This window comes from Lithobates pipiens, unplaced genomic scaffold (genome assembly GCF_037356315.1).
Source record: "Lithobates pipiens isolate NorthernLeopardFrog02 unplaced genomic scaffold, aLitPip1_a1.2 Scaffold_13, whole genome shotgun sequence".
NCBI classification, from domain to species: Eukaryota; Metazoa; Chordata; class Amphibia; order Anura; family Ranidae; genus Lithobates; species Lithobates pipiens.
This window is the reverse complement of record NW_027507718.1, coordinates 236,894,467-236,915,380: the sequence shown is the minus strand read 5'-3', so window position 1 is coordinate 236,915,380 and position 20,914 is coordinate 236,894,467. Positions and strand designations below refer to the sequence as shown.

Sequence of the window (20,914 nt, the reverse complement as noted above, 5' to 3'; positions counted from 1 at the left end):
GTGCAAACCATGCATTGGAACAGAGCATTCACATCAGTAAGGTCATCAGTCAAAGTGAATGAATCATTTTCTGGCATCAGCACATTGGCACACTGTTGCAGGCCAATGTTTACCCATGTGAGCCAGAACCACAGCATTATGGAATCACGATGCTATGGTTAACAGATAGACTTATTGTAATACCCTTACAACCTCCGAAATGCCTCCCTAAGACCCCTTTACACTGCCAGCATTTTTCAGGCGCTACAGTGCTAAAAATAGCACCTGTGTAGCGCCTGAAAAAAGTGGCTCCATTTTTCTTATGCCCTGCCAGCGGTGTGCTGGCAGGGCATCAGAAAAAGCCCTGCCAGCAGCTTCTTTGGAGTTGTGAAGGAGCGGTGAACTCCACCGCTGCTCCCCATTCAAATAAATAGGGCAGCGCTGTGATACTCAGCTCTGTGGATTTAACCCCTTTTCGGCTGCTAGCACTGCTAAAACTACAGTAAAGTGGCACTGAAAATAGCGCCGCTTTACTGTCGACACCTTGGGTGGCTCGATGTGAAAGGGCTCTAAGATTTTAATGGGGAGCAGCGGTGAAGGAGCGGTGAGTTCACCGCTCCTTAACCACTCCAAAGAAGCTGCTGGCAGGACTTTTTCTGATGCCCTGCCAGCGCACCGCTCCAGTGTGAAAGCCCTCGGGCTTTCACACTGGAGTGAATAGAACCAACATTTTTCAGGCGCTATACAGGTGCTGTTTTAGCGCTGTAGCACCTGAAAAATGCTGGCAGTGTGAAAGGGGTCCCCACTGGTTATTAAATTACTACATACAATTGACATAAAGCATCTTCTGCAAAACTACAGTAAAGTTCACTCTTGTTATTAATACATTAAATCTATGATCTGCCAAAAATGTGGCGGGTGGGGGGAATAGTCTTTGCTCATAATGCAAAAAAAGAAAAAACGTATCTAATCCCCTCCCTACACTGCCAAATATTACTGCAGACCAAGATGCATACCTGACTCTCTTTGCAGTGCTGCAGTCACACCTGTAACCAGTATAGCATGATCCAGAGCCATTATAGAAAGGAATGGAATTCATCATCATTAATCAAATATATATATATATATATATATATATATATATATATATATATATATATATATATATATATATACAGTATCTCACAAAAGTAAGTACACCCCTCACATTTTTGTAAATATTTTGTTATATCTTTTCCTGTGACAACACTGAAGAAATTACACTTTGCTAAAATGTAAATATATGAATGTACAGCTTGTATAACAGTGTAAATTTGCTGTCCCCTCAAAATAATTCAACACACAGCCATTAATGTCTAAACCGCTGGCAACAAAAGTGAGTACACCCCAAATTGGTCCCAATTCGCCATTTTCCCTCCCCGGTGTCATGTGACTCATTCGTGTTACAAGGTCTCAGGTCTGAATAGGCAGTGGGTGTGTTAAATTTGGTGTTATCACTCTCACTCTCTCCTACTGGTCACTGGAATTTCAACATGGCACCTAATGGCAAAAAACTCTCTGAGAACCTGAAAAAAAATTATTGTTGCTCTACATAAAGATGGCCTAGGCTATAAGAAGATTGCCAAGTCCCTGAAACTGAGCTGCAGCACGATGGCCAAGACCATACAGCGTTCTAACAGAACAGGTTCCACCCAGAACAGGCCTAGCCATGGTCGAACAAAGAAGATGAGTGCACGTGCTCAGTGTCAAATCCAGAGGTTGTCTTTGGGAGATAGTAGAAGTATGCTGCCGGCATTGCTGCAGAGGTTGGAGGGGTGGGGGGTCAGCCTGTCAGTGCCCAGACTATATGCCGCACACTGCATCAAATTGGTCTGCATGGCTGTCGTCCCAGAAGGAAGCCTCTTCTAAAGATGATGCACAAGAAAACCAACAGTTTGCTGAAGACAAGCAGACTAAGGACATGGATTACTGGAACCATGTCCTGTGGTCTGATGTGACCAAGATAAACTTATTTGGTTCAAGACTACCACTGCCTTGCTAAAGAAGCTGAGGGTAAAGGTGATGGACTGGCCAAGCATGTCTCCACACCTAAACCCTATTGAGCATCTGTGGGGCATCCTCATACAGAGGGTGGAGGAGCGCAAGGTCTCTAACATCCACCAGCTCTGTGATGTCGTCATGGAGGAACGGAATAGGACTCCAGTGGCAACCTGTGAAGCTCTGGTGAATTTCATGCTCAAGAGGGTTAAGACAGTGCTGGAATATAATGGTGGTCACACAAAATATTGACGCTTTGGGCCCAATTTGGAAATTTTCACTTAGGGGTGTACTCACTTTTGTTGCCAGCGGTTTAGACATTAATAGCTGTGTGTTGAGTTATTTTGAGGGGACAGCAAACTTACACTGTTATACAAGCTGTACACTCACTACTTTACATTGCAGCAAAATGTAATTTCTTCAGTGTTGTCACATGAAAAGATATACTAAAATATTTACAAAAATGTGAGGGGTGTGCTCACTTTTGTGAGATACTGTATATATCTATCCATGTCTGTAAATACATATTATTGTAAGTACCTACTGACCTTCCACTAGAACAGGGATATGCAATTAGCAGACATCCAGCTGTTGCAAAACTACAAGTCCGATCATGCCTCTGCCTCTGGGTGTCGTGCTTGTGGCTATGCCTCATGGGACTTGTAGTTTTGCAACAACTGGAGGTCCGCTAATTGCATATCCCTGCACTAGATGTAGCCCTCATTAACGAATTTCTATTTCTAACTGCTGTTTCTTTTGTTGGAGCACAGTAAACCATTGCAACCAATTAGAGTTTACTCTGCTAAGACCAGATCTCTAGAAAATAAATACTAATTGGTTGCCCTGTTTTACTGCACTTAAGTGTTAGCACGTATATCTTCATTTAAGAAGGTCCTTAACCACTTCCAGACTGGCGCACGACGATGTTGGTTGGCAGAATGGCACAGGCAGGCAAATTGGCGTACAGGTACATCCATTTGTATTTGCTGCCCTGCCATTGCGTGCGCGCGTGCTGGTCGGGACCCCCGTGAATTTCCGGTTGCGGGTCCCACGGACTCGATCGCTGCGGGGATACCCGCGATCGTCTCACAGGGAGGCTGAACGGGGAGATACCGTTGTAAACAGCATCTCCCCGTTCTGCCTAGCAACAAGTGACACTGATCTCTGCTCCATGTGATTGGAGCAGAGATCAGTGTTCACTAACACACAGCACAGCCCCCCACAGTTAGTAACATGCCCCTAGGACACACTTAACCCCTACATAGCCACCCCCTGGTTAACCCCTTCACTGCCAGTGTCATTTACACAGGAATCAGTGCATTTCCATAGCACTGATTGCTGTATAAATGACAATGGTCCCAAAAATGTGTAAAAAATGTCCGATGTGTCCGCCATAATTGTCGCAGTCACAATAAAAATCGCTGATCGCCGCCATTACTAGTAAAAAATAATTATTAATAAAAATGCCATAAAATTATGCCCTATTTTGTAAACACTATAAATTTTGCGCAAACCAATCAATAATCGCTTATAGCAATTTTTTTACCAAAAATATGTAGAATATGTATCAGTCTATCGGCTATTTATTATAGCAAAAAGTTAAAAATAATGCGTTTTTTTAAAAATTGATGCTCTATTTTTGTTTATAGTGCAAAAAATAAAAACGGCAGGGGTGATCAAATACCACCAAAAGAAAGCTCTATTTGTGAGGAAAAAAGGACGTCAATTTTGTTTGGGAGCCACGTCGCACGACCGCGCAATTGTCAGTTAAATCAACGCAGTGCCGAATTGCAAAAAGTGGTCTGGTCTTAAGCCAGCAAAATGGTCCGGTCTGAAAGTGGTTAGTGTACTCATGGCTACTGGCCTTTTTTTCCTTCTAGTGTCAGTTTTGATTTGTTATAAATAATGCTTGGAAACGTAAATCACCAGCTGAGGAGATTTTTTTTCCAGTTCTAAACTGAAAAAAATGGAGACTGGAAGTTTTTTTTTTTTATATATCTGGAAAAACTGCTATTTTATTTTATAGGTTAGTTACAATTTTCTACATAACCAATTTGAATTTAACTAAGGGACATTCTTTAGCTAGGCAAAATACAGAATGACCAGTTTCTAAATACGGTATATATTTTGTTTTCAATAATTTCATACAACATCTGCTAGTGTGCCAGTGATGATTTTAACTATGATGGATATAAAAAGCAAAAACCTTAACAAAGTTATATTTAGGTGTTTAGGTCCAGGTTATGTTAGATCTAAAATCTGCATTTCAACTACCTCCATTAGTGCACAATCCACATACTTCTAAGTATGTGTTTGCAAGATAAAGCTCACTCAGATCATTAAATTATTATTCAGCAGAGTTAGTATATAGAGACAAAAAATATGGTGGTTAATTATCAGACAAGTAAGCTAGATAAGTTGGAAGGTATGTTTCTGTGAATTGAAGCTCCGGAATTGACAAGGATACAGTCCCTTCCTGGAAAGAGGATCTTGTGGCGAACCATTTCTCCCATAATGCATCCCACAGACCAAATATCCACTAAAAGTGCAGAAACAAGGCCATTAAGACGTGGAAAGAGGGGGAAAAAAAGCAAGGTTAGCAAGGAAGGTAAATTCCTAAAGCATGGAGGGGAAGAAGCAGATTAAATGGCATAAAAAACATGTTATCCCCACCCCCACAAAAACATATTTGGCAATACTTAGAAAAACTGGCTTTCTAAATGTGTTGAGAACCCACACCAGCCAATCAGATTTTTTTCAAAAGACTGCAAAAAAAAAAAAAAAAAAGAATGCGATTGATTGCTATGGGTCTAGGAGCGATCACCCAATGTGCCATTTTTCATAAGCATTTCCTTCTAGTTTAATTAAAATAAACAGGCATATGATAGCAGCAAAATAGCAGCTAAAAGAAAACAATTCTGTTAACAAAATACCCCTTTTAACAAACAGGTGAGCAGATTTTAAATGCCACCTTGCAATTGTACAGATGGGGATAAGTCAGAACTGAAGAGAATGAAAAGACTGAAGATGACAGTCAGAAAATAAGCAATAAAGTGCAGTAGAATGATGGATGTGAAAAGATCTTAATAAGGACATGTCATTTTCTGAATTCATTTATAATGAACGTGATTAGACTAAAATAAAAATGATATGATGGAAGCGCGGGACAGCTTTATTTCAGTTATATCAAATCTTTGTAATATCTGCTACAGAAAAAAAAAAAAGAGAAACATAAATATAAGCAAAAAGTACTGCTGTTCTTGCAAACTAACCATTATGTATAAAATGCACATCCTACCTTTAAGGGATGTATTTATCAATGATTTGCTAGTGAAATTCACCCAGTGAAAAAATAGCTAAAGTAAAATTCAAAAGGATGAACCTGTGTGTATACATAGTTTTAGCAGTTGGAGGGTTATTATTTTTTTTTAATTAAAGCAGAACTAAACCAATAAATGTAACAATTTCAAATAGCAGTGCCGGAATTGTAACGGTCACATTGGTTGTGCTCTCAACCAAACTGTCACACCGTCAAATAGCTGGTGTCATAACTGTTCACGTGATCATGTGCAGCATCATGGCTGTTGAAGATGAAACAGAGGCCAATATGGCAGCTTCCTTGGCTGAAAACAATAGGAGAGTTTAGTTCCACTTTAAATGCAGGTTGGTATCCCCATAGCTAGTTAGTGTGGAGCCCCGTACTAAACTAATACCAGTCCATATGCTTGTCAGCATTGGGGGCTGCTTTGAGGGGGTTAACCCCTCAAAAAATTGGACTCCCTACAAAGCAGGATGCTGACTAGCACTGGGCTAATCTGTACTTCTGGTGCCTAAGAAAGGGTGTGGGCAACAGGCATGGGGGCTTGTGTTTTACCTACCTGTTCCCTTGACCCCTAATAAGTCAAACAATGTGCACAAGTAAGCAAAAATTGCCACAAAAAAAGACAGCGCACACAAAAAAAAACGTTTATTTTTTGGGTTGAAGGTTAGGCAAATTTCTTGTCGAATCATTGATAAATGCACCCTTAAATGTATTAAAATAGTAGAATATAGAAAATATTATATTGGATGCTCAGAAAAAAGTAACTAGCTAATTATAATTATTGTATTATTGAAATTTTGCTGTGGCCACAGTTAGTATAACTCATTTCTACAGGGTCTTCTATAGGGTGTTAAGTGTGACGTGGCCCAGTTAAGTCCTATGGATGGTCCATACTCCACTCACTGTATAGCTGGGAAACATCATGAATATGGACAACCCATAGGAAGGAATGATGCCACAGCGCATTTGCGCACTAGGAACAGGACCATGCTTTTTTTGCACTGGGCAGAGCTGTACAGGAAAGAATCTGGGAGTGGGTAGGAAGGTAACTATTTTTACTTTGGAAAGCCAACATGACTATTTCAATCTGCTCTATAACTGTGATCTCGATTTACATGTAGCAGATTTACCTTAAAGAAGGTGTCTAAGACCAATTTATCTGCACCACACTATGAATAAATTAGGTGCTGTGTACTCTGGAAGCTAGTACAATACTGGCTGGTTCTTTTTAAATGATAAAATATGACACTTAAAACAAAAAACAGCAGGTGAGTCATGCTTGACATATACAGTAACTGTCATTATGGCACTGCTCTACAAGGTGGCATACAGCAGAAAAGCTACTGTGCCATATTTAATAGTACATTTAGTGCTTAATCACATCCTATTTACGATAACATTCAGACACTTTAGACTACAATCCTAGTCGGGTTTTCTAATTTACCGTAATCCTATATTATTTTTGCAATGTGCAGTATAGTCAGTAGTATTTTTGTATAACATAGAAGCAATTAATAAAAAATAAAAAATAAAAAAAAATATGCCCACTACACCTTCGATTGACCATGTGTGTAAGGAAATGAACTAGTAACCATACACTTTTCACATTTTCTGAATAACAATGAAAGATGCTTGCTTAATCATTACTTTGGATTACTGTACTGTACACATTCTTGTCTACTTTATCAAATATGCTCAAAAGGAGCTACTCACCTCACAATCTGATTATAAAATATGTGTGTACAATCTCTTTTAGATTTACCAGTTAGTATGTAGTGTAAGGGCCCATCTACTGCATATTACAGAGACTAATACTCTTTTCCTGAATCACTATGTTCTACTCATATCCACACAGTTTAATATATCAAGTGAAATGGTTTTCTTCTAATCCTTTTGAATTTACTAACAGACTGTGTCTATGGCACAGCCTACCATTTTCCTTGTATCCCATTCCGAGAATGACCTCCGGTGCTCTGTAATAACGTGTTACTACATAGGGAGTCATCATGAAGCTAGTGCCAGCCGTCCTTGCCAATCCAAAATCGAGAATCTTCAACGTGCAATCTGATTTCACAACTATATTACTTGGTTTTAAATCCTGTTTGGGAAATAAAAATGCATTAGTATTTCTCCTGCTTTGCGCTATATTCAGAAATATACAGAAAACATTAATATACTGTTCACGTCTATGCAGCATGTCACAGATTTTATTCTGCCCAAACATTTTAATGTTTAAAGCTGAACTAGAATAACACAATCAAAATTATTAGCCCAGTAAAACATCAAATAAAAACAACTAAATTAATCCATGTAGCTGATTTACTAAAGTAGTAGAGCGTGTCCACCTTTCAGACTGGGTTCACACTGCAGCACGGAGTGGCTCACAGCAGGGGTCCAATGCGTCCCTGTTCACTGTTTCAGGTCTGATTTCAATCCGAATTTTTAGCTGAATTTGGACCTGAAACAGACCAAAACCACAATTTGCACCGGAGCTGCTCCAGAGATGTGTGAACCGGCTCCATAGAGAGGCGGTCACAATCTTGTGACATGTGAATTGGATGCAGGAAAACAGAATACAATTTGCAATAGTGTGAACCCAGCCTCAATGTAAATTTATACTTTGCATGGTAATTTTTACTTAGCTTAGTGACTGTGAGGAAAATCCATTTTGCAAAGAATACCTAATCACATGAAATGACAATTTTCAAAAATGGGTTTTGCTTGTAAATTATTGGATGACTGAAGTCAGTAGAGCTTCAGCTCATTCACAAAGCTAAGGGAAATTAACTTGCAAAATGAAAATTCACTTTGCTTAGTTAACAGCCTATACTCCTTTAGTAAATCAACCCCCATGACTCAATTTAACATTATCTGTTCCTGTGGATAGACTTTTTTTCTGCCAAGTTTCCACTGTGAATTGGCTCCATTATTATTTTTTTCCTTGATTTTTTACTCTTGGTGCCCCCCGATGTGCGACAGGGAGGACCACCACGCTATATCCTTTCCCCATGCCTTTTCCTCTATCATGATCACTCTCCATCTCAGAACCTTATAACCGCTTGGTTTCCCCTTTGGTTTGTATATTGTTGGATCCTGACCAACATTAGCCCCCTTTCTTTCTATTTCCCACTTCTTAAGCCAGGTCCAAAGATATGATAATATGTTAATCTCCCTACAGTACTGAGGAAAGCAGGCTCTTATAATTTAAGGCTTTCACACACAGTGACTATGGACATTGTGCTTTTTAACAAGTAAGTCTGTGCTTATGTTCATATTGGGCTTCAGTAGGGAGTACTGAGGAAGCATTTTTGGCTGACAACCAGGAAAACAAAGGTAAGTTAAGTGGAAAACAGATATGTACAATTTGGAATATACAATGGCTATAGTTCAGCTTTCATGAAGAACACTCACACACCTATGACATGATTTCATACTCTTCTTTGAAGGACCAGCAAAACAGGTTAAGTTTAGAAGAATTAGTTAGGGATAACCACATTGGAAGTTGTCTATATTATCTCATATTGTATATATTTTTTTGTTGATCAGCGTGGTAGCTGAGCTCCAGACTGTGGTTACACGGCCAAGAATAATTTTATAGGTACTGATCTCAATGACACTACATCGAATACTAAATTATAAGTTGCGTTTGAAGGTGTTTTTAAACAAGCTTGACACTATTATGATTATCTTACATGCCTCCTATGAAAATTGTATAGAAAACTTGGTCAGATTTCGAATTCTACTGGATATATTCATGAAGATATGTCCAGTCTGCAGAGAATCAGAAAGTTCAGGAATAATGATTGCCAAGTTTCATAATTTGGCTGATTCTCTGCAGTTTAGACACATCTACATTTTATCAGGAGAAAGTGTACCTCAATCAAAAAGCAATTCTTCTGATTCTGTCACTCTCATTATCTTGCATGTTTCACATATAAATGCAATTTCCCACTGCATCATTATACATAGATTGCTAAACCTGTCTTCTATTTTGATCGGTCAAGCAATCAATGAGAGGTATTAAATGCAATTAAATAAATTGTATTCTAGTAAAGGTGCTGTCCAGGCTGTCAAAATAGTTATCTGGCATTGCTAATAATACAGAAAAAAAACTTAAGCCTTATACTGTCATTTCAAATAATGTGTCATTTGTTTTCAGGCCATAACGCAAGTTATTCATAATAACTAGAGCAATTGAATCACTTGTCCAGTATATTTGTACTACTAACCCTGTGTATAATTCCAGCAGAGTGAAGATGTTTAATGCCACATAGCATCTGATACAACAAGTAGGACATCCTCTCATGATCCAGTTCCATCTGAATCACCTGACATAAATTGGCATCCATCAATTCCATTACTAGGTAACTAAAGAAAACATTCAAAAGATATACCAGTTAAATGTGTTTTCTTGCACAAAAAAATACTATTTTGCAAACACCATTCGTACTGTGGGATTACAAAACAATCAATAAAAGGTTCTCACATCCTCAGTTTTAGGTACAGAGATAATCAAACATGTTCAAAAATCTCTGTCGCAGCTGGTGCAGCTCTGCCTAGAAACTAATCAGATTCCAAGTTTTATTGTCAAAGCTTAAAGTGATTGTAAAGGTAAATAAAAAAAAGATGAAAAAGAAAAAGAAACAAAAACAAACGTGTCTATACTTGGAATTGCACAGAGCGGCCGCAAACTTACTCTTTTTGGGTCCTCCGTCGGCACTCCTGGCCCCACCCTCTGTCCAGTGCCCCCATAAGAAGTGGCTCCCCATGGGGGCACTTGTACATGCTTGCACCTGAGCCCCGCGCTGCAGCGTCCATTGACACAGACAGCAAAACTTGGCCCCACCCCCTGCTCCTTTGTTACTGGCTTTGATTGACAGCAGTGGGAGCCAATGAATGAATGAATGAATGAAATACTTATATAGCGCACAATGCGAACTGAATCGCCTCTAGGCCAATGGCTCCCGGTGCCCCAGCAAAGCCTGCGAAACCTGGAAGCGAGGGGAGAGAAGAGCTGCAGACGTGCATGGCGCTGGATCATATGAGGGCTCAAGTAAGTAAAAGGGGGGATGTCGATACCTAAACATATTTTACCTTAATGCAAATAATGCATTAGGGTAAAAAATGTTTAGGCTTTACAACCACTTTATTTGAACAAGCTGAAGTTAGAAGCTACAATGCACAGCTGCACCAGATTCTGAGTGCACCAGTTTTAGTAAATCTCCCCTATAGTATCATGGGCACAGGAAGTGAGGGTAAATCTCTCCATTCAGGACATAAACAGGGACATAGGTAGATTATGGAAGGATTGGATCCTGTCTTCTTGTGCCATTGGTGGCAATTATTTTCATTTGAGTGTCACAGGGACAAGTGATGTATCATTTCACTGAGGATACAGACTGGAAATCCATACAGCTCTTCTAAATCTTCTCTATACAACTAGTTCATGTCTGATTCAAGCATCACCTACTCTAATGGAGCTATACATTAATATCAGAAATATCAGAGCTCATTACTACACACCGAGATTTTTCAGCTTATTAGACAGTCTGTGCAATAACTGCTGTTTATACCTATAGCACCTATATCTTTTGCAAGTACAGCTGTATCCTGAAGTCAATACTGTCTTGAGTTTATCTAATAAATGAAGGTACTTTCTCAACCTCTGAAGATTGTCTTAATGTAATCAGCATTACTTACACATCCTGGAACTCTTCAAGAGACTTCTGTGGTGTAAAGACATTTAATAAACTGATAATCTAAAAGAAAAGGGGAAACAAAGTCAGCCATATGATAAGAAGTAAAATGCAATTATAGTTTAATTTACAAAATCATTAAGCAAATGGAATTTTGATAACGACTTGATGCAGTCTTACTAAAGAGGGAACACTACAGAAAAGATAAAGCTTGCACATAAACATCAGAGGGCACTTGGCCATGCAGGCACAAACCAACCTCTGAATTAGAATTTTTGTAGACATTAATCTTCAGATTTCTCCAGCAACACATTTTTTGCAGTAGAGAAAGAACAATGGCCTAAAATATCAAACAAATCCTATAAGTTGCTTGATGTCTGGTGCTGATTGCTAGTGCCCATATACAAGGGGATATCATGCCATTGGGTATTGTAAGTGCTGACTTCTCCCTTGGGCTGGATTCCCACCTATGCATTTTTAGTGCTTTTTGCATTTTGCAGATTTGTACTATAGTCCATTCACCATGGTTTCCTATGGAACACGTTCTGTTGTGCAAATGTGCAAAACGCAAAAAGCACTAAAAATGCATAGGTGTGAATCCAGCCTTATTGTTCTTCCTTTTTGGAATGTTTTTGGCATTTGGAATATTTTATTCTAGACACACACTATAAGGTTGAATTGCAAAAAAAAAGTAGAGAGGAGTAAGGAGACACTGGGGGTTATTTACTAAAGGAAAATCCACTTTGCACTGCAAGTGCACTTGGAAGTAAATTTGCTGTAGATCCGAGGGGGACATGCAAGGAAAATAAAAAACAGCATTTTAGCTGGCACATGATTGGATGATAAAATCAGCAGAGCTTCCACTCATTTCAGGTCTACCCCTTAGATTTAGAACGACTGCACTTCCAAGTGCACTTGCAGTGCAAAGTGGATTTGCCTTTCGTAAATAACCATTGTGTTGACTTCATCCAATCATGTGCCATCAAAAATCATTTTTTTAATTCCTTGCACATATTTGCAAAGTGAAATTTCTCCACATTAATTAAAGTAACAATTCCCTTGCAAAATGAAAAGTCACTCGTCAAACTGAACATGCTCTAAAAATTTTGCTAATCCATCTCAATATAATTTTTTCCATTCAGTAACTGCTGTTTAAGCAATCATGTATATATTGTTGTCTAGGTGAATGAATATAAAAAATAACATGTACAAGGACAGATAAAAAGTAACACCAATCACAGAAATCTTGCAAGGTAATTTGACATGCGTAATCATTTCACCACGAAAAGTTGTAAAAAAAAAGCCCTGAGATTTAAGAATATGTTACCCCGACATTTCATATACAGTATATTCCTCATATGTGTCTGCTGTACCATGCACTTGCATAAAAAAAGTATCCACTTCTCTTTGTCTTTCTTACTTTGTTTGAAATACCTCGTGTCCCTGCTAGTCCCCCTGCTTTCCTATAAAAATTTGACCACAATAGACATGAGTGCACAGCATGGTTAGTTTCTGGCTGTCCCGGGGACTCAACCTGCTCTCTTCCAGAAACTCAACCCGCTCACTTCCAATGATTAGACCATTGTTTCTCAACTTCAGTCCTCAAGGCACCCCAACAGGTCATGTTTTCAGTCTTTCCATTATTCCATTATTTCACACAGATGATTTGATCAGTTTCACGTCCTTAGCAATTACCACAGCCGTTTCATCTGAGGGAAATCCTGAAAGCATGACCTGTTGGGGCGCCTTGAGGACTGGAGTTGAGAGACACTGGATTAGACTTGTGATGACCCCCCCCCCCCAATCCAGCAATTTACTGAAAAAGACCAGATTGGACAGCAATCATTTCAATTACATTTCAAGTTGCATCTCTGGTCTTCTGTTAAAAAAAAAAAAAAATTCAGTTTATATAACTAGCCTAACGAAAATGTCTCTTGTAAAGAAAAGTATCACATAATCATATTAATCGTAATCTTAATATAATATAATCTTAAACCTTAAAATAATCTTGAACCTCTCCAAGAAAAGGGTTCAGGTTCAGATAGATATAGACATATTTTTTACATCCTCATCACAAGGAAACCAAAAGATTGCCAATGGGAATTCAAAAAAGCCAAATGACCACTTTCTGAAAGATGATCAGCCAGAGGGTTTGCTCTGATCTAGAGGTTTATATGGATACAGTAGTCAAAGATCATCTAATGTTTATGGCTACCCTGAAGCAAATCTGTCATATATAAAGAAAAATGAGTGTCAGAATATAGTGGTACAGCACGACGATGTAAACAAAGTTTACATTTAAAATTTGTGCTGCTCTTGTGTAGTAATCAACAGTGGACCATCAGTGGGTTCGCTAGCTTTTATTTAAAGTTTCAACACTTTTATATCTTGTGTGGGCATCAGGGATAAGAAGGGATGCAAAATTTCCCTAATGGAGTAATATACAGAAATACACTATATCACCAAATGTATTGGGACACTTGCCTTTACATAAACTTTAATGACATCCTAGTCTTAATCCATAGGGTTCAATATTGAGTTGGCCCACCCTTTGCAGCTATAACAGCTTCAAGTCTTCTGGGAAGGCTGTCCACAAGGTTTAGCAGTGTGTTTATGGGAATGTTTGACCATTCCCCAAGAAGCACATTTGTGAGGTCGGGTACTGATGTTGGATGAGAAGGCCTGGCTTGCAGTCTCGGCTGCCAAAGGTATTCTATTGGGTTGAGGTCAGGAGGTGCAGGCCAGTCAACTTCGTCCACCCCAAACTCACTCATGCATTTCTTTATGAACCTTGCTTTGTGCGCTGGTCCAAATCATTTGATGGAGGGGGATTATAGTGTGGGGTTGGGTTTCATGGGTTGGGCTTGGCCCCTTAGTTTTAGTGAAGGGAAATCTTAAGGTGTCAGCGTACCAAGACGTTTTAGACAATTTTATGCTCCCATTTTGTGGGAACAGTTTGGGGATGGCCCCTTCCTGTTCCAACATGACTGCGCACCAGTGCACAAAACAATGTCCATAAAGACATGGATGAGCGAGTTTGGGGTGGATGAACTTAGCGGGCCTGCACATGAGTCCAGATCTCATCCCGATAGAACACCTTTGGAATGAATTAGAGTGGAGACTGTGAGCCAGGCCTTTTCTTCCACATCAGTGGCTGACCTCACAAATGTGCATCTGGAAGAATGGTTGAACATTGTGGACCTAAACCTTGTAGACAGCTATCCCAGAACAGTTGAAACTGTTATAGCTGCAAAGGGTGGCCCAACTCTATATTGAACCCTACGGACTAAGACTGGGATGCCATTAACCTCCCTGGTGGTATGATTATTTTGGATTTTAGGTGCTAAAAGTGGTACAATTATTTTGCATGAAAATTTGGCGTTTTATATTGTAGTCCTGTAATTCTTAGCAATAACTCACTTAAATCTGTCCAAACCAGAGTCTAGCAGACATCCCCGGTATGATAAAGTTTGAAAAATGAAACCATAAATTATAATATAATAAATAATTATAAATAATTGTACCAAATAATAATATAACAATAATAAAAAGTATTCAATAATGTAATCAAATCAAAAACACTGAAATTTGCTCAGTTGCAGAATTGTCACTGTCATTACTTTTCAGTATTTGATGACGAATCTCCCCACAAATCACTATCGCTCAATTCTGCGAGTGATTCTAATTTATTATCGCTGTTTTCTAGCTGGTCAAAAAACATTTTTGATGTAAAGGGACAGTTTTGGTTGATATGGACAATCTCCAGTTTCCAGGCAGAAAGAACAGTTTTTATAATATAAAATTGCATGCAGGACACTGGGCAGACCACTAGGGACAAAGGGGATGTGAAATAATTACATACAGCAATGTAATCTGTAAGATTACATTATACTGTATGTATACTGTGTGTTTTACTTTGGCGCCGATCTCCGTCCCCGTGCGTCGCAACGCTCGCAGGGAATGGAGATCGGCTCCGTGATAGATCGAGCGAGACACAGCTCACTCGTACATCGGGGAGACATCGCTGGATCCGAGGTAGAAGGTAAGTAAGCGTCCTCCTGGATCCAGCGATGCGGTCCCGAGTCTGGCTCGGGGTTACCGCTTTTGGTATAAAAATTCCACCCCGAGCCAGACTCGGGAATACCGTCAGGGGGGTTAAAGTTCATGTGCGTGTAAATGCAGGCGTCCAAATACTTTTGACAATATAGTGTAAAGCTTGATAGAAAGTTTAACTTTTCCCCTCGCTATCCAACACAAAAGACATTTATTGCCTGGTGATGGGCTTTCATGCTCAAATTATAAATAAATGTTAGGATTCACACTAATAAATCTATCAAAAAGCATTTATTATCTTTTTTGCTAGTGACTTCTAGGATAATTTTTGCCATTCACCTATATATACACATAAATTAGACTGGATCTAATCGGTTTCTCTACAAAAAAAGACTTTGAAGGCTGACACTATTTTTCAAGAATGGAAATTAAGTTACACCCATGAATGAACAGTTGGATACTGCAAATGATCCTTTTCTTATTTTCATTAATGGTTCATTTCGGTGGGCAAGCTTTTGAGAGATTTACCATTTTCTTCATACTATTTAAAAAAAAAAAAAAGAGATCATATCTCTCAAAAGCTTGTCTAAAAAATTATTTGTACTGGAAATAAGAAGGTGTCACGTACTCTACTGTTTTGTTTTATTACATGTGCATTAATACAGCTGCAGTCACCACACCATTTCTTTTTTAGTTCACTGAACAAGCTTGTTCAGTAAATCCCTGTATTTGCTGTACGTTTACAAAGGCTAAGCATTTGTTTTCTTCTGCATGAATTGGAAGTCTGAAATTGCCTTCAGCATTCAGTATATCAATTGTTTGTTCGCTGGCTTATTAACAGCCTTACCTGTATATTTTAATAAATCCCTATAAACCTGATTCTAGCACTAGATGTGCCCGGTGTCCTAATGTGGTCTACTGGCAAACAATGGAAGTGGCGTAGCAACATTATTATTATTATTATTATAATACGGGATTTATACAGTTTGCGCATCGCTTTACAACATTATGGCAGACAGTACAATTACAATACAATTCAATACAGGATGAATCAGAGGGCCCTACTCATTAGAGCTTACAATCTAGGAGGTAGCAACATAAAAAAAATGCTTACAGCAGATTCAGTCAGTGAAACAAGACAAGACTATTAACTCTGCTCACAAAAATACCCACACACATCTTAAACTGGGGAAAGACAGGTTACTCTTGCCAGTGGCTAGAAGGTCAGCCCATTCGGAAAAAGAAACCTCTGCAACACTACCTCCTGGCTCAATACAATTTTTCTATGGTGCATACACAACTCTGGGGTCATGATACCTAGCAGGTTTTCATTTTTTTGTTTAGAGTAGGCAAAGCTTCAGTCTTTTTTAAATTTCTATCTAAGCTTTGGGAAAATGTCCCCCTAATTACTGGACAACAACTGAAAGGAACAAAGGCAGCAGTAAAACTTGACAGAAAATGGAATTCTACGTTAACCCTAGCAAACAGATTGCTGAGTTGTAAAGCAAGTGTCTGGCTTCCAATTACTTTGTGAGCATCCTCAAAGCCCTGAAACATAGAACTCTAAATTACCATGGAGCTTTGGCATAGCCCTGCTGTAGCCCTCACATTACTAATGATCATTCAATGTTATGAGATGTCTCACTGACCAATTGTGAAAAGCGATTGGAGGTAGAGGTTAGCATGAACTCAAATTTCCAATCTCTTAACAGTATTCCCATAATTGAACACCAACTCAAGGACCACTCAAGAAGAAGTCTGAACTTCTGTTTAGGCAGGTATTCCAGGAGGGATATTACCACATTTCAAATAACCAAGGTTTAAAGCCAAATTGAACCACATTGTTTGAAAATATAGAGATTATTGTACTGCTATTATTTTCCCTATTTATACACAAAAATTTAAAGAAATATAAACCATATTTAAAAAACAAAAACACTATCTGGGACCTACACCATGCATACTTAATTACTGAAACAAATGTTAGGTAGAAGTATGTATGGTCTTTCCAAAATATTCATAAACATTAAGTTTATATGTTATGACACAAATATTGGCAAAATGAAATTGTACTATTTATAGGCTGGAAAGGCAAAATATACAAATTGCTCACCAACTTGGTTTTGAAATACTCCTGCAACATGGGACTAAATCTTTATATACAGTGGGTATAGAAAAGAATCCCCCCCCCTCCTTAAAATATCTGAAAGGCTCCCCGCAGGAGCAGGGCCGGAAGGCCTGGGGGTGCATAGACCCCAGTGCTGGAAAGCCACGAAACTTCGCCGGAAAGCCTGGAGGTTCAGAGACTTCAAAGCTGGAAGGTTTCACCATTCAAGAAGCAAGAAGAATCTACTAACAGGACTGCCTAGACCGGGGTTGTCTGGACTTTCCTGAGCTGGCCTGGGAAGAAATGGCAGGAGGTGAGAAGGCAGGTGAGGCCTGGGACTCCCGCATTTCAGCAGTACCACATGTCATTCAAAGGGACATGAACCAGTTCGTTAAGGGAAAGGGTTCTTTCTACTCGTGCAGCTCAACAAGAGAGGCAACTTATACTGTCCTGCATCACTTGCTAATCAGACACGCAACATGGACTGCAGCATCAAGAATAAAAGTTACTGTTGAACTGTGTCTGTGATTAAAACAGCAGGGGTGAAAGAAGCGGGAGTTAAACCAGGGTACTGCAATGAACTCCTTAGCAGCTCCCAAGGGATTAGTGAGCTACAATATCTTTCACTTGGATGTTATAAGTTGCACTAGTAAATACAGTCAGTCTTCATTTCAGGCTGCAAAGTAACAAAATGTGATTATTTTAAAGGGGGGGGTCTGATTCCTTGCTTTACCCACTGTATATGCCGATTTAGTCCCATGTGCGAGGAGTATTTGAAAACTAAGTTGGTGAGCAATTTGTATATTTGCCCTTTCCAGCCTATAATTAGTACTATTTTATTTTAACAATATTTGTGTCCCGAACATCTATGCCTAATGTTTATGAATATTCTGGAAAGACCATACATACTTCTACCTAACTGTTTTTTCAGTAATTAGGTATGCATGGTGTAGGACCCAGATGTTTTTTTTTTTATATGGTGTATATTTCTCTCAATTTGTGTACTGAGTTTGGAATAATAAAACTGTTGTGATTTTATATAAATAGTATAATATTTTGATATATTGTTTTTTTGGTCAGCCTGGGTGATTTTGAATTAAAATCTATGGCTCACACTTAATAATATGTATGTAGCATTTGCTATTTATAGGCATAAAGCCTTGAGTGGATAAGATTTTAAAAATGTATAGATACCTCCCTGATCGTATGATTATGTCAGATTTTTAATGCTGAAAGCGGAACAGATGTTTTGCATGGAAATTTGGCATTTTATATTGTAGGCCTGTAATTCTAAGGAATAACTCACTTACAATATCTCACAAAAGTGAGTACACCCCTCACATTTTTATAAATATTTTATTCTACCTTTTCATGTGACAACACTGAAGAAATGACACTTTGCTACGATGTAAAGTAGTGAGTGTACAGCTTGTATAACAGTGTAAATTTGCTGTCCCCTCAAAATAACTCAACACACAGCCATTAATGTCTAAACCGCCGGCAACAAAAGTGAGTAACCCCGAAGTGAAAATGTCCAAATTGGGCCCAATTGGTCATTTTCCCTCCCCGGTGTCATGTGACTCATTCGTGTTACAAGGTCTCAGATGTGAATGGGGAGCAGGTGTGTTAAATTTGGTGATATCACTCTCACTCTCTCATACTGGTCACTGGAAGTTCAACATGGCACCTCATGGAAAATAGAACTCTCTGAGGATCTGAAAAAAAGATCTTTTGCTTTACATAAAGATGGCCTATGCTATAAGAAGATTGCCAAGACCCAGAAACTGAGCTGCAGCACGGTAACCAAGAGCATACAGTGGCCTAACAGGACAGGTTCCATTCAGAACAGGCCTCGCCATGGTCAACCAAAGAAGTTGAGTGCATGTGCTCAGCATCATATCCAGAGGTTGTCTTTGGGAAATAGATGTATGAATGCTGCCAGCATTGCTGCAGAGGTTGAAAGGGTGGGGGTCAACCTGTCAGTGCTCAGACCATACACCGCACACTGCATCAAATTGCTCTGCATGGCTGTCTTACCAAAAGGAAGCCTCTTCTAAAGACGATGCACAAGAAAGCCTGCAAACATTTTGCTGAAGACATGCAGACTAAGGACATGGATTACTGGAACCATTTCCTGTGGTCTGATGAGACCAAGATAAACTTATTTGGTTCAGAAGGTATGGCAGAAACCAGGTGAGGAGTACAAAGACAAGTGTATCTAGCCTACAGTCAAGCATGGTGGTGGGAGTGTCATGGTCTGAGGCTACATGAGTGCTGCTGGAACTGGGGAGCTACAGTTCATTGAGGGATCCATGAATGCCAACATGTACTGTGACATACTGAAGCAGAACATGATCCCCCTCCCTCTGGAGACTGGGCCACATACAGTATTCCAACATGATAATGACCACAAACACACCTCCAAGATGACCACTGCCTTGCTAAAGAAGCTGAGGGTAAAGGTAATGGACTGGTCAAGCACATCTCCAGACCTAAACCCTATTGAGCATCTGTGGGGCATCCTCAAACAGAAGGTGGAGGAGTGCAAGGGCTCTAACATCCACCAGCTCCGTGATGTCATCATAGAGGAGTGGAAGAGGACTCCAGTGGTAACCTGTGAAGCTCTGGTGAACTCCATGCCCAAAAGGGTTAAGGCCATGCTGGAAAATAATGGTGGCCACACAAAATATTGACACTTTGGGCCCAATTCGAACATTTTCACTTAGGGGTGTACTCACTTTTGTTGCCAGCGGTTTAGACATTAATGGTTGTGTGTTGTATTATTTTGAGAGGACAGTAAATTTACACTGTTATACAAGCTGTACACACACTACTTTACATTGTAGCAAAATGTAATTTCTTGAGTGTTGTCACATGAAAAGATATAATAAAATATGTACAAAAATTTGTAAATCTGTCCAAACAAGAGTCTAGTAGACATCCCAGGTATGATAAAGTTTGACACACAAAACCATACATTATAATATAATAAATAACTATAAATAATAACAAATAATAATAATAATAATACATTTCATTCAATAAATTTAATCAATAATATAGTCAAATCAAAAAAATACTGAAACAAGGGTGCAATAGTCATATTGATTCAGTAAACATCTCGGGTATGATACATTTTGAAACATGGAACTGCACAAAGTCCGCAGTCGCAATCAGGACAATGGAACCTGGTTTCCGTCCGGATTTACTTTCCACTGTCATCACGCTTTGGGCAACAAACCACGCACATCCTTGTAGGTGCTGACTTTTTCTCAGTTGGTGGGATGTAGTCCATGAAGTGACGACCAGTCAGGCGTTCTGGGTTGACAATGCCAGCAGCACAACGTCCAGCTCTATTTACAGCCATTGGTGTTTGGTGGTTCAGAAAGATCAGTTCGGCAACTTTCCAAATAAAGTCAGCATGAGCCACAGGCTTGTCACTATTTTTTTTAGCAGAATGTAGGCATTCCACAAGCATTGCTCAAGAAGATGACTGAAGATCTTCTTGTAGTACTTTTGTTGTTGTTTTCTCATTGCTATATAGAATGTCATTGCTTGGTCGGCTCTGTCAATACCTCCCATAGTGTTGTTGTAGTCTATCACTACTTGTGGCTTCATGATGTCTTTCCCATCTATTGTGCGTACCATGACAGTGGAGGTATTATGGATTGTACTCATTAGGCACCCATATTTTTTGTCACGCCATCGCAGTGCCATCAT

The 20,914-nt window shown here is 39.2% G+C and overlaps 1 protein-coding gene across 15 annotated transcripts in view; it reads right to left on the bottom strand.

Annotated features, from left to right (window-relative positions):
- The window catches only part of MAPK10 (mitogen-activated protein kinase 10), a 308,388-nt gene that overhangs the window by 84,011 nt on the left and 203,463 nt on the right, over positions 1 to 20,914 (bottom strand). For 13 of the 15 annotated variants that reach the window (XM_077476389.1, XM_077476391.1, XM_077476390.1 and 10 more), the window contains 4 exons: positions 11,039 to 11,097; positions 9,568 to 9,706; positions 7,271 to 7,436; positions 4,484 to 4,555 (listed from right to left, as the gene is read on the bottom strand). In XM_077476389.1, the coding sequence (XP_077332515.1) occupies positions 4,484 to 4,555; positions 7,271 to 7,436; positions 9,568 to 9,706; positions 11,039 to 11,097 (436 nt within the window). The remainder of the gene's footprint in view (positions 1 to 4,483; positions 4,556 to 7,270; positions 7,437 to 9,567; positions 9,707 to 11,038; positions 11,098 to 20,914) is intronic. The other 2 variants (XM_077476387.1, XM_077476393.1) reach the window with 1 other exon arrangement.